This window comes from Mus musculus, chromosome 7 (assembly GCF_000001635.26).
Source record: "Mus musculus strain C57BL/6J chromosome 7, GRCm38.p6 C57BL/6J".
In the NCBI taxonomy this organism is placed as follows: domain Eukaryota; kingdom Metazoa; phylum Chordata; class Mammalia; order Rodentia; family Muridae; genus Mus; species Mus musculus.
The window spans coordinates 97,877,761-97,892,319 of NC_000073.6; the positions used below are offsets into that span (position 1 = coordinate 97,877,761).

At 38.1% G+C, this 14,559-nt stretch overlaps 1 protein-coding gene across 8 annotated transcripts in view; it reads left to right on the top strand.

Annotated features, from left to right (window-relative positions):
* The window catches only part of Pak1 (p21 (RAC1) activated kinase 1), a 123,841-nt gene that overhangs the window by 89,220 nt on the left and 20,062 nt on the right, over positions 1-14,559 (top strand). For 4 of the 8 annotated variants that reach the window (XM_006507437.3, XM_006507436.4, XM_011241694.2 and 1 more), the window contains exons 6-9: positions 5,712-5,828; positions 6,993-7,016; positions 8,538-8,712; positions 11,197-11,260. In XM_006507437.3, the coding sequence (XP_006507500.1) occupies positions 5,712-5,828; positions 6,993-7,016; positions 8,538-8,712; positions 11,197-11,260 (380 nt within the window). The remainder of the gene's footprint in view (positions 1-5,711; positions 5,829-6,992; positions 7,017-8,537; positions 8,713-11,196; positions 11,261-14,559) is intronic. The other 4 variants (NM_001357365.1, NM_001357364.1, NM_011035.2 and 1 more) reach the window with 1 other exon arrangement.

Genomic DNA, 14,559 nt, shown 5'->3' on the forward strand with positions numbered 1-14,559 from the left:
ATCTTTGGAGGTCTCTTATATTTATGATTGCGATACTAAAAGCTTAGTAGAATTTAAGCTCAATTTAAGGTCAGTGATTTCAGCAACTTACAGTTTTATAACCACCTCCATAATTCAGACCATAGGATAGTGCATTAGTTTTCTGTTGCTGTTATAGAGCACCATAACCAAGCTTACAGGACTTACAGGAAGAAGGCTTTCTTTGGGGGCTTTCAGAGGCATCGGAGTACACCATCATCATGGCAGGGAGTATGGCATCCACAGGTGGGCGTGACACTAGAGCGGCAGCTGAAAGCTCACATTTATAAACAGGAAACAGAGAACATAGAGGTTATGACACTAGTCTTTTGAAGCCTCAAAACCTGCCCCCAGTGACCTTCTTCTGTCAACAAGGCCACACTTTCTAATTCTTCCCAAACAGGGGACAAGGCATTTAAATATAGGCCAGAACATTTAGAAAAATCTTTCATACTTTCTTTTTAGAACTTTTCTTTTAGGTTCTAGGTTAGACCCAGAGAAGAATCTTCTAATTTTTCTTTGTTGATAAAGATCTGACTACAAAAGTAGCTACGAGACTGTTTCCCACAGGGTTGTCATCATTTTCCATCCCACCAGCAATTATGATGGTTCTAATTACCCTGACCCCTTCTTGTTTTCTGTCTCTTGATTATAGTCATCTTGGTGCATGTGAAGTAATATCTTATTGTGGTTTTATTTGCATGTCCGAATGAGTAATGGCTTCGAGCATCTTTTCGTTGACCATTTCTACTGTGTTTTCTAGACAAACTTCTTTCCTACTATTTGATAACTTTATGTTTTTCAAGTTTGTTGAGATATGTTTTCATGGCCTAGCATTTCTGTTGTGGAATAGTGACTCATGTGGTGAAATGTTTTTTCTGCATATATGGATGGGATGTGAAGGTCAAATTGAATGTTTGTGTTTTCTATAACTTCTTGGGCTCTTAATTATTGAGAGCATAGAAATGGAATCCCCAAGAATAATTGAAATCTCTCTGTACAATAGAATTATTTCTTGCCTTCAACGTGTCATTTCTTGCTTTACATAAGATGACTGGTTTTACATAAGTATTTTATTTATAATCATATATTGTATGATTTTGTTTATAATTATTATTTCAATTGTTTTTACTTCTTACACATTATGAAATGACCTTCTTGATCCTAGTAATATTTCTGTGTCTCTGTATGTCTGTCTGTCTCTCTACCCCTTTCATTTTCTCTCTCTCTGCTGGGATTAAGCTGAGGGCCCTTCATATGCTAGGCAAGTGTTCTACCTCTGAGGCACATCTCCAGCATGCTAAGGTTTCTATACAATGTTTGTTTTAGTTACTATAACCCACTGTACTCTTTTATGACTACTCTTTTATGTACATATATTTTCTAGTTGTCTTGCTTAAACTTATATAGGAAACGTATGTTTATATTTTGTTTGCTGTTTTTCTTCTAGTGTGGCAATTTCTGCTCTATGGGGTATTTAGACTATTGATATTTAACAGAATTATTGTGTTTGGATTTTTTCATTTGCTTCCAGTTTTTCATATGAATCTTTACTTTCTCTTAATTCTTCTTCTACTGCTTTGTGTTGAAAAAAAATTTTTTTAGTGTGTGTGCATATGTGGTATGTTCATTCCTGCATGTTCATGTGAAAGCCAGAGGTTGATGCCAGTTTTCTTCTGTCACTCTCTGATTTATGACAGCGGGTCTCTTACTAACCATGGAGTTCAACGTTAGTGTTAAACTGGATGTTCAGTGAACCCCTAGGGTTCACCTGTCTCCACCTTGTATTTCTGGTGTTAAGAGATACAAGAAGACAAGTCTTGATGCAGGAAGACATACCTGACTGCTGGTTTGTTTTAGGTCAACTTAATGTAAGCTAGAGTCATTGGAGTCGAAGATTCTCAATGGAGAAAATGCCTCTGTAAGGCATTTTCTTAATCAGTGACTGATGGGGGGATGGCCCAATGTTGGCATATTTGTTTTATCTGTTTTATCATGTTCTCATATACCTCTTTTTCCTTCTCCATACTTATCCACCACATTTCCTTCTAATCCCCCAGCACTAGGTAGGGGAGAGAGAAGGTTAGAGGGAAAGGGAGTGTAGACCTCCTTAGACTACTTCCTGCAGACTAGGGACTTCTTGTTTCTTGGGGCTGGCCCAGTCTTCATCATTAGGATATCTCCAGCTTCTCATCAGATTCTCCAGCAACAACAGCACTTAGGAGGAAGCAGCAGCTGTCTTCTTTGGACTACCTCCCACCCTTCTCAGGGCTCTTGCATTAGACTGTCTCCAGAGTCCCCAGTCTGCAGCTGGCAAAGATCATGCCCCCCTAGAGCACAGGGCAATCATAGTTAACGGTTGTGGACAATCTGAAGCAGCCCCATATTCCAGACCTGAGATTAAACAAACAAACAAAAAAATGTACAGATTACAACTGGGCTTTTAAAGAAACCAAGCAGCCCAGGCCATTGGACTGATAGATGGTGACCTCCTTGGGCTGGAGGTCCAAGAAAACAGGCTGACCAAGCCACAAGGAACAAGCCACTAAGCAGCATCCCTCGATGGCCAATGCATCAGCTTCTGCCCAGTTTTGAGTTCTTGTCCTGTTTTCCTTTGGTAATGAACAATGGTTTGAAGTGCAAGCCAAGTAAACCCTTTCTTCCCCAAGTTCCTTTGGTCATGGTGTTTTATCACAGAAGTGATAACCCTGGCTAGGAGACTGCCTTTTAACATATTGCTGGGGATCTCTGGGTCTTGGTTTATGCAGTAAGCACTTTCCCCAGGGAGCTATCCTCCAACCCTTTGAAAAAGTACTTCTATTATATAAGCTGGGAAGGTGGCTTAGCCATTTGCCATTAAAGCACTGGGACCTAAGTTTAATTCCCATGAATACACTGCATATATTAGAAGCCCAACAATGCAATATTGTAGATTTTGCTTTATACGATCTTTGTTAATAAAAAAGCAACAAGAAAGTGGATGCTCACAGTCAGCTAATGGATGAATCACAGGGCTCCCAATGGAGGAGCTAGAGAAAGAACCCAAGGAGCTAAAGGGATCTGCAACCCTATAGGTGGAACAACATTATGAACTAACCAGTACCCCGGAGCTCTTGACTCTAGCTGCATATGTATCAAAAGATGGCCTAGTCGGCCATCACTGGAAAGAGAGGCCCATTGGACACGCAAACTTTGTATGCCCCAGTACAGGGGAACGCCAGGGCCAAAAAGGGGGAGTGGGTGGGTAGGGGAGTGGGGGTGGGTGGGTATGGGGGACTTTTGGTATAGCATTGGAAATGTAAATGAGCTAAATACCTAATAAAAAATGGAGAAAAAAAAAGCAACAAGATTTGTTGGGTACCTTTAATCTTAGCAATCAGGAAGCAGAGGCAGGCAGATCTATGTGAGTTTGAACATCTCTGGTCTACATAGCAAGTTCTAGGACAGCGAGGGCTATGTAGAGAGATCTGTCTCAAACAAATGAATATATGTGTATATATTATATCTGTATATAACATGTATATAATATCATATATAATATGAATTGTATATAATAATGTTATATTACATTCTATATAATATTAACATATATAATATGTTATTTCTACATAATTTATGCATATAGTACATATATAATATACATATGTGTGTATTATGTATAAATAAACAATATACTTATTTATATGATACATGTTATATATTATATATAATAAAATAGCAACAAGAAATCTAAAAATGTATATTTGTTGAATATTTCTTTTTTCTTTTTTAAAGATTTATTTATTTATTTAATGTATGTGAGTACACTATTGCTCTCTTCAGACACACCAGAAGGAGGCATCAGATCTCATCATGGATGGTTGTGAGCCACCATATGGTTGCTAGTAATTGAACTCAGGACCTCTGGAAGAGCAGTCGGGACTCTTAACTATTGAGCCATCTCTCCAGCCCAAATATTTATTTATATATTTACTATTTCTTGTGCTCTTCATTTTGGCTGATGGATTTGAGTTACCATTTGATGTTATTTTGAGTCTAGTAGAATGACTCTCTCTGTATATAATCATACACACACACACACACACACACACACATAAAACCTCACTAGTTGCAAGTAAGATATGCTAACATTCTCTGGTTTATTTTTTTAACCCCAAATGTGTTCATCTTTATTAAATAATTTTATTTCTTTAGTTCTATTTGAGGGGGTGTGCACATGCCCATGTGTGTGTGTTGGGGGCAGTGGTAGAGGACCATTTTCAGGAGATAGTTCTTTCCTTCCACCCTTTGGGTCCCTGAGATCAAACTCAGGTTGCTGGGTTCCGTGGCAGATGTTCTTAGTTGTTGATATATCTCTCCAACCCTCATCTCCATTTTTTAAAGGTAGTTTTATTGTATATAGATTTTGTGATTGTTAAGTTTTTAAAATGTTGGCTCTAGATTATATCATCCTATTGCCTTCTGGTCTCTGTTGTTTCATTTACATTTTTTTTTCTTGAGATAGCATCGTATAATGTAACCTACCACTCTCCTTCCTTCCTCTTCCCTTCCCCTCATTTTTCCTCCTTTCCCCTCAAATTATATAACTCTTGTTTCACATTTCCTCATAATATTTTAGAGGATGATGTACTGCCTATGGTGGTCATAACTTGGTGCTTATACGTGCTTGACACTGTCAAGTTTTGTGCTCTATTATGATGTGTTTTTATTGTTTGAGATTGCGCTTTCTTTAGTGTATCAAATGTTCAGTCTTTCTGGATTCTTCAACTTGTCACTTGTTGGGATTCTTGGCTTTCCTTTCTCAGGAGCTTCAGGTGGTAGGCAGGAGAGGGCCTCACCCTCTGGCTCTGTCTAGTGATGGTGACCTACTTCAGAACTTGGACCATCTTTTTTCATTTTTATGCCTTTGATGTTGACAGAATCCACCACAGTATTCTAGGCACTCTGAAAATATGTGAAATTTATGTCCATTTATCTGAAAAATCCATATTGCCTTTCTGGTCCTACTACTAAAACAATAACAATAAGAACAACTACTCATGTTTTAGATCCACTTATCTTGAGTCTGGTTATTTTTGTCTAGCTTTATTACAGTTTGCATGGGAAAATCAAGTTGCTGCAGATCATTTGCAGATCTAACTAGTGGTGCAGTAAAGTTCATCCTGAGGCAGGACTGAAGCTCGGGGAAACCCACAGGGTCTGCCACAGCCATACCCTATAATATAATAGGTTCAGGAGTTTGGAGAAAGGAAGTGGGGGTGCTATTTAGACTTTAAGTTACTATATTAAGAACAAATAATCACAGTGATAAAGTATAGAAAATTAAATACTTTTTATTTTCCTCTTTACACTTATTTTCTGCTCTTTATAAAGAGTAAAATTCACAGAATAAGGAGAACCTGAACATGGCTTTGAGTATTTGATTGTATAAGGCAGGTAAGGAAACTATAAGCTGGCTTACTACTCTTTAGTCTTTAGATGGGAAAAGGAAGCTTTCAGAGTGAATAGATAGTGATGGCTAAGAGAGAAGGAAGCTGTCTGAGTGAGACAGCTGACTGCACAAAGATGGAGAGCCTTGGTTGATGACCTTTCAGAAGAGGTGTCAGAATTGACTACCTTCTAAAGAACTAGCAGACCTGGGATCTGGAGTTCTATGTCCACTGGACCGGTTGATTTTTGTCCTTTCTGCATAGAATGTGAAGACTGTGTCTGAGACCCCAGCAGTACCACCAGTGTCAGAAGATGAAGATGATGATGACGATGCTACCCCACCTCCAGTGATTGCTCCACGCCCAGAACACACAAAATCTGTGAGTCTCTGGGGATCTTGAAGGCTATACGATTTATTCACATAAGGGGTGGCAGAAGCTAGGGAGGTAGTGGTACTAAGACTGGTGCATAGGGGTCCATAGACTGGCACTGGTGAAGTCATTGAACTACTTTTTTTCCCCCTCTCATGTGAATGGTCTTGATTCATAGTGATCCTTCTGCCTCACTCTCCCAAGTGCTAAGATTACAGGCATGCACTACTGTGCCCAGCTGGACCACTTTCTACATGACTAAAGAGATGTGGTGTGCTTGTTATTTCAGTTATTCCTAAAGTTCTCTAGGTAATTGGTGTTTATATCAGTCTAACCTTGGTTTACCTACCCTTTTCTTTACTGGTTAGGTATATAGAATGGTGCATTTCACTTTCAGAATAAAATAAATTATTCCAGTTTCTTAGGAAGCAGTAAATTGCCAGAGATTTTATTCTTTTGTTTTATATTATGTAGTGGTCAGCCTCTCCAGCATTTTTGATAATCCTGAAAGACCTGGGAGAGTTTATAAATACATTAGTGCTATTAATATGCTGGACATTAGGAATGCATTTTGATGCCAGATATTGGTAGTGATTTCTCTTTTAACTTCCTTTGAGGTTCCTGCATTTTAGAATAGCCACACTCCCTCCTTCTGCACTTTGCCCACTCTGCAACTTTGCCTTTTGATTTAGCATCATTGAATAGTGATCTCCCATCTGATGATACTCTGAAATACTACTAATGTTTGTTTTGGCTGTTTAGTATGAGAACTCCATAATGAAAGAATCCTCTGAGACTTAAGCTCTGTGTTGATTAAATGTCTTAATGGAAGGTGCTGTGGAGGAAATTCAGTTAGATGGCCTACCTCTTAGCCTAAGAACTTACAAATAGAATCTGGATTTCCTTGTCTGTAAGTCACAAAGTTACCTTAAGGAAAGTAGCCTTCTAAATCAGTGAGCTGTCAATATCTCCCTAGAGTGTCCTGTTTGTGGTTTGCAGGCATATTTATTTAACAGTTTCTCTCTAAATCTTGAACTCCTCTAAATAGAAAAGAAATCTATTTACCTATCAGTCTATCCATCCTTCTATCTATCTATCTATCTATCTATCTATCTATCTATCTATCTATCTCGTATTTAATCTATGTGTTATTTATCTTTTTTGGTAATATAGTTTGGGCAGAAGGATCAGAGAGAGGTCAGTAAATATTGAATAATATATTGATTAATTTGCTTTTCTTAGCATTCTTCTCTAAAATAAATACTGCTAAGTCCTATTTTATAGAAGAAGCAAATGAGATTTGAGTCAGTAGATTGATCTATCCATAGTTACTTAGTAAACAAACTCCAGGGTTTGAGAGCAGATAATTAAATCCAAGTCCATATTGCATTCCAAAGTAGTGCACATATTATATATATTGTTGTGTGTGTAGGCATGCACTGGGAACCAGGTAAGGAGAATGGTATAGAGGGAACAGACAGAATATCTTTCCTCAAGGCAATATGATGGAAAAGCAAAGAAAGTTTAAGTAATTGGGATATAATTGTTCTACAGGTATAAGAATAAAAATTGAGAAATTTACTTTGCTAGAGTAGTCAGAAAGCCAGTCCAGTTGAAAGATCTGATATGTACATTTGTTAATTCATTCTATTTAAACACTTATCTGAATGCTTGCTTTTTATTGGGTTAGAGTTAGAGGACTCAGGGAGGAATAATATGTGTTCTTTGTCTCAGTATACCCTATAGATGATCAAAAAATAATTATGACTTTTTTAATGATAAAAAAATCTGATAAATACACATCTTCTAGAAAAGGAAGTGCAGCCTGGAAGTACTTGCTTCTTAACCTTAGTAGTATATAGTTGCTCCTTTCTTAGTAACATCTCTCCTTTGCTTTTGTAGCAGTTACTTTCTCACTTCCTTCTTCAGAATGAGTAGGGCAGTGTTTTGAATAGAGCTAGGCTTACCAGGGATTCTCAGTAAATATTTGTTAAACAAACAAATAAATAGGAAATACAATGTCTTTAAAAGCTGAGGTTTGAATGCTTAATATCTGCTGTTCATGGCCATGTCATTCACACATGTTGATTTATTATTAAATAAGGTGGTTATTGTCACTGTTTTATAGACAGGGAAACTGAAGCACAGAGGTGCGAAGTAAACTGACTGAAGTAATTCAGATAGTAATGTTGGCTGAGAATTAAGCCCAGGTCATCAAGTTCCCAAGTTTGTTTTAAATTTTAAAACAAAATTATTATATTACTATATCCTCCTGTCTCTTGATGAATAAAAGTAGTTCATGGTAAGCGCTAAACAGCTCAAGAGGGATAACTCCATAAAAGTGTTAAGTTTTGCAAAGTGACAGAGGATACAAATGAGTTTCAGCTCAGAAAAAAAGCAGAGTATTGTGGGTGAGAAAGGTTTCCATCTAATGATAAAATCTCCAAGTTTTTACTGAGAGTCACCTAGTGGCTTTGAAGTGATTTCAGTGCTAAGGCCATCACTAACCCTTCTTGTAAAGTGAGAGTAAACGAAGGTTGTTTTACCCAGGGCAAATGGGCTGGGGCTCAGAAGAGGAACAGTGCAGATTTTGGCCTTGAAGAGAAGGGATGAGTGGTGAAGGGGAGGTTCCTGGGATGTTCTAACTAGAACATTTACAAGAGGTTCCACTATGCTAACAAAGGTTGGCTTGGCTAAAATTTCCCACTGATTATGCAGGTATATACACGATCTGTGATTGAACCACTTCCTGTTACTCCAACTCGGGATGTGGCTACATCTCCTATTTCTCCTACTGAGAATAACACCACTCCGCCAGATGCTTTGACCCGGAACACGGAAAAACAGAAGAAGAAGCCTAAAATGTCTGATGAGGAGATCTTAGAGAAATTACGTAAGGACTTTATATCTTTCTTGAGTCTTCCCTTAGTCTGTGCCTGATTAATCATTGAGATGGAGTGCTACAATAAAGATCTGAATGCTCCTGGGCTGGAGAGGTGGCTCAGCGGTTAAGAGCACTGACTGCTCTTCCAAAGGTCCCAAGTTCAATTCCCAGCAACCACATGGTGCCTCACAACCATCTATAATGGGATCTGATGCCCTCTTCTGGTGTGTCTGAAGACTGCAACAGTGTACCCACATAAAATACATAAATAAATCTTTAAAAAAAAAATCTAGATCCTAGGTTTAAGCCATGTGCCTGGCTGGCTCTGTTTAATACCTGAACTATGGGCTGTACTGCTTACTCATCATCTGACCTTTCACCCCTTCATTGTTTCACCAGCTCTGGGTGTGCATTACCTTAGGGTAGAGACATAATAAGAGAGAATGTGGGCAGCTCACTTTGAGGGTTATGGGCATAGCTAAAGGCTTTTATTTTGAGAGTAGTCTAGAGTATTGTATGGAGAAAGATTGAGGTATTGACTGTGTCTGGTGGAAAAGGGTGCTCTTGTTGATGCTTTCTAACCCTGACCTAGGAGAAGACAGCTCTGCCTGCCATCATGGTTGTAGAAAAAGACGGGAAGGGAGACCAATGTTTTATCATCCTGTTCTGTGTGACAAATGACAAGCAAGATAGTTTCTTGAATTTTTAAATTTTATTGTAGTTGCTCTCTGAAGATACTCAGGTAATCCTCATTTATGCAGTTAAGGTTTTTTTTTTAGACCCAAAGAATCTATATCCTGGTCCAGATCATAGAGCTGCAAAGTGGCACAGCTAAGGTTAGATCAAGATGTGTTTTGTAAAAAGAACATATTGCCTATTGCAGTAGGTATAGGTTGATTTTTTTATTTTCATTTTTCTTTGAGACAGGGTTTCTCTGTGTAGCCCTGGCTGTCCTGGAACTCACTCTGTAAACTAGGCTGGCCTCGAACTCAGAAATCCACCTGCCTCTGCCTCCCAAGTGCTGGGATTAAAGGTGTGCGCCACCACTGCCCAGCCTAGGTCGATTTTTATTTTCTATTTTATTTTATTTTATTTTATTTTATTTTATTTATGTATTTATGTATTTATGTATGTATGTATGTATGTATGTATGTATGTATGTATTTATTTATTGGCTTAGGAGACCATTGAAAAAGGATTTGATGTGACTGGCTTGATTAAGTTTGTATGCTCACATTGCTTTCTAAAGCTGAGGTTTGTGGTTCTTTAGTTTAGTGGTTTCCTATTTCTTGCTAATAATTCTTGTTTAACTTTTTTGTTTGTTTGTTTGTTTAATTTATTGTCTTTAAGAATTGTTTTTGTAGCCAGGCGTGGTGGCTCATGCCTTTAATCCCAGCACTCAGGAGGCAGAGGCAGGCGGATTTCTGAGTTCGAGGCCAGCCTGGCCTACAAAGTGAGTTCCAGGATAGCCAGAGCTATATACAGAAACCCTATCTCAAAAAAAACAAAAAAACAAAAACAAAAACAAAAAAACAAAAAGGAATTGTTTTTGCTAGGGCCCTCATATGAGGAAGTAAACCACTCTTAGGCATCTGTGTAATCACATGCACTCCTGTCCTCTAAACCAAATTTTTTCCCTAAATAGTAATACAATGCATTGTAAGAATATTCTGGCCTGGACAATTTCCTCTGTTCTTTGAGTCTCCTTTCCTCTTCATACCTTTTAAATAGTGATATTTACATTTGATTTGTTTTAAATTAAAGGATATAATAACATACGTGAGAAGTACCAAATCCTAGTGGTTGGGGTATCAGTGGAAAAGCTAGTAGGGCTGAGAGATTTAGAACTGGACTCTGGCACCAGTTGATAGATGAGTTTGGAGAAGTATCTTTCTTCTGTGGGTTTTAGTTCCCCGCCTCTAGAATACTGCTGTGAGACCTGTGGCCTCTCATGCTTCTCTGTTTTTTATTTAAAGTATCCCCTGCTTAAGAGCTCTCTTGGCTGACTTGTACTTACAATAAAAGTCAGCTCAGACAGTGCCTTTCTGAAGCCTTTCCGGTCTCTTCCCTATCCCGTCAGCACTCACTACAGCAATCACTGTATTTTTATAGCACCTTCCGTTTGCTTGTCTTTTCCATAGATTCAGCCTCTTGAGAGTAGTGACTGTCTTAATGTGCCTCATCTTTCTCTTTATCTGTAGCACTCAGCATATAGTCTGGTATGTAATAAATGAATAAATGTTAACGAATTAATTTAAAAATGATTAGCTCTTAGAAGTTTAGAAGTGGAATAAATTACTATTAAAAAGAACACAGTCAAGGATATAATACTTTTGGTTGGGATTTATTGGGGAAAAGTTAATTGCCTGGCTGGTATGCTTTTGGGGAACTGGACACAAAAATTTATCAACTTAGGGAGTTAAGAGGATCATGGGATCTTGTGTGTATCTTGAGCTGGAACAAAATGATTCATGGTCTCTGTTTCTTTCAAAGGGAGCATAGTGAGTGTGGGTGATCCTAAGAAGAAGTACACACGGTTCGAGAAGATTGGACAAGGGTTAGTAGCGGCATTCTGTTTCTTTGGAGAAATGTCTTAAAGTTGTATTTACTGACATGTATGAACTTGCTTGGTTTTGGTGGTGGTAGTTTTTGCCTCACCTATCTGGAAGTTTGATACTAGGATGACTTCCAAATTTTGCAGAATTATGCCTTATATGAGAAATGTACGATTACCTGGCCTTACTAAAGTACTCCTGCAGCAAGAGTAAACGAGTCACCTATTGTCTTAGCATAAAACCAGTTTTTCAAACTATAATTAGTTTTCTATATTAATCCTATCTGCCCAAGTATTGAGACCTATCATCACTAGTATGAAATTTAAGGTCCAGATCTATAGAGTGTGTAGTAGTGAGAAGGGATCTAATTTTCTAGCTTGGTGACAGATTTTGTGACTGTTACTCTTTAGTTTCATCTCCATAATGCATATGCTGTCTCGCACGATTGAACTCAGCAAATCTTAACTGAGTTCTTGTTGTGTGTTGAAGTGTGAATATGGATATGAATCAGACACAGTCTGCCCTCAAGGATCTCACATCAGCAGGAGATAGAAAGGCATATAAAGAATTATAGAAGTCAGCTTTTGTCTGGAAGGAGGAGGTCAGATGGGACAAAGAAAAGGGGAATAGAGAAATCGTGCAAGGAGCTTAGTGGTGAACATGAGTTGTATACAAATATTAAAATCAAACTGTAGGCTTATGATTTAATGCAAAATTTTAGGTAAGTTATACCTCTATATGAAAAGTAAAAATAATGAGATTTCTATGGAAATATGTCAAAAGACATGAAATGTCAAAGAAACTAAAAAAATTAAGTTTGGCTCATAATAGGTTCTAATTGGAACAAAGTGGTCTTTTTTGTTTGTTTGTTTGTTTTTTATTTATTGGAAAAGCATTTTTTTAATTAGGTATTTTCTTCATTTACATTTCCAGTGCTATCCCAAAAGTCCCCCATCCCCCCCCCCCACCCACCCACCCACTCCCACTTCTTGGCCCTGGCTTTCCCTTGTACTGAGGCATATAAAGTTTGCAAGTCCAATGGGCCTCTCTTTCCACTGATGGCCGACTAGGCCATCTTCTGATACATATGCAGCTAGAGTCAAGAGCTCCAGGGGTTACTGGTTAGTTCATATTGTTGTTCCACCTATAGGGTTGCAGATCCCTTTAGCTCCTTGGGTACTTTCTCTAGCTCCTCCATTGGGGGCCCTGTGATCCATTTAATAGCTGACTGTGAGCATCCACTTCTGTGTTTGCTAGGCCCTGGCATAGTCTCATAAGAGATAGCTATATCAGGGTCCTTTCAGCAAAATCTTTCTAGTGTATGCAATGGTGTCAGCGTTTGGAGGCTGATTATAGGATGGATTCCCGGATATGACAGTCTCTAGAGATGGTCCATCCTTTTGTCTCAGTTCCAAACTTTGTCTCTGTAACTCCTTCCATGGGTGTTTGGAACAAAGTGTTCTTATTAATTCAAACTTTTTGTCTTGATTTTCATAAGCTACCAGAAGTTTCTAAAAATGCATTAAAGGATTGTAATATATGGGTGTGGGGTGTTACATTTGCACATCATTTTATAGTTTATATCTGTTATTTACATCGAGCTTTTTATTTGATCTTTTTAGCAACTTTTGGCTGAAGAGATGTCATTTTCCCTGATCCATGTGGTTTTCCTACTAGATAATACTTTTGTGAGTCTAAACTGGTAAAAGATAGCTTACTTTTTTTAAAAAGATATTTTATTTACATTTCAAATGCTATCCTGAAAGTTCCCTATACCCTCCCCCCGCCCTGCTCCCCTACCCACCCACCCCCACTTCTTGGCCCTGGTGTTCCCCTGTACTGGGGCATATAAAGTTTGCAATATCAAAGGGCCTCTCTTCCCAATGATGGCCGACTAGGCCATCTTCTGCTACATCTGCAGCTAGAGACACAAGCTCTGGGGGTATTGGTTAGTTCATATTGTTGTTCCACGTATAGGGTTGCAGACCCCTTCAGCTCCTTGGGTGCTTTCTCTAGATAGCTTACATTTTTGTGAAGAAATTATTTTACCTACCTCAAAAATGTAGATAAAATTTTGTATTTAGGTAATTAAATTGAGTATCTAGTTAAGAATATAGCAAAAAGGTACATGGACAAGTTTCAGTAAGTTCCTGCTCTTGGTTTGAGTTTCTTTATCTGTAATTGGAGGATTGTGGATTTAGGACATTTCTCCTCCAAAACATAACTTTAAAAATATAGATGTACAACATCTATGAAATGTTCTATGCTTTGTTTCTCTGGTCTGCTAGGGCTAAGGCAAGAATGGAGTATTTATTAAGCACCTATATTAATGTTACTGGATTCCATAATTTAAGAGTATTAAATACTACACTGGTATAATGAATCAGTACCGTTATAATTTTTGCTTGTTTCCCTGTCCCTCCCTTTAAAACCTGAAGACTGTCAAGCTGCCTGCTCTTATGTGTGTTTGCCTGAGATAGAAATAATAGAGTGCTACTCAGTCTGCTCATTTAGCTCTCTAAGCCTTTGTAACATAGAAGACACAGTCCCAAAGTGTTTCGCCTCCGAGACCTTAATATATTTGCTCTATGATCATGGTATATATGTGGTAGCTGGAAAGATGACTCAGTGCTTAAGAGCAGTTTTTGTTCTTGCAAAGGCCTGGGTTTGGTTCCTATCACCAACATGGTAGCTTACAACCATCCATAATTCCAGTTGCAAGTGATCCTGTTCCCACTTTCTGATCTCAGACACCAGGCACACACATGGTGTGCATACATACATGTAGGCAAAATACTTATACACATAAAACCTAAACATTTTTTAAAAAAAGAGTGGTGAGTAGTAGCAGGAATACAGAGGTCTATAGACATCTGTAGATATACATTCTGTAACTAAAGATCTCATGGTGAAGATGGTCAGACAGTGAAGAAAGAGCTACCAGTAAACATATTCTTATTTAATAGCCAATATCTTAAAATTACACTTTACATGCAGGTAGCTGGGCTCTCAAAGAGTGGTGGTTAGGGAGCTGGTAGCCCTTGTTTCTAACCAGAAGGTGTACATACAACTAACTTCCTCCTAAATTGGCCTAACTTCTGTGGGAAGCATAAGTTTAGGATTTGCTGAGAACATCTTATAAAAGACCAGAATTCAACATGTCTACAAGTTGCATTATATATATATATGACATATAGTTTGTATAGCTACAAGTATGTATGTATTACAGATTACCTGGACACATACAGGATTTGTGGTTTTAGGTAAGATTAGGGTTTTAGTTACTTCATATAGACAGGGT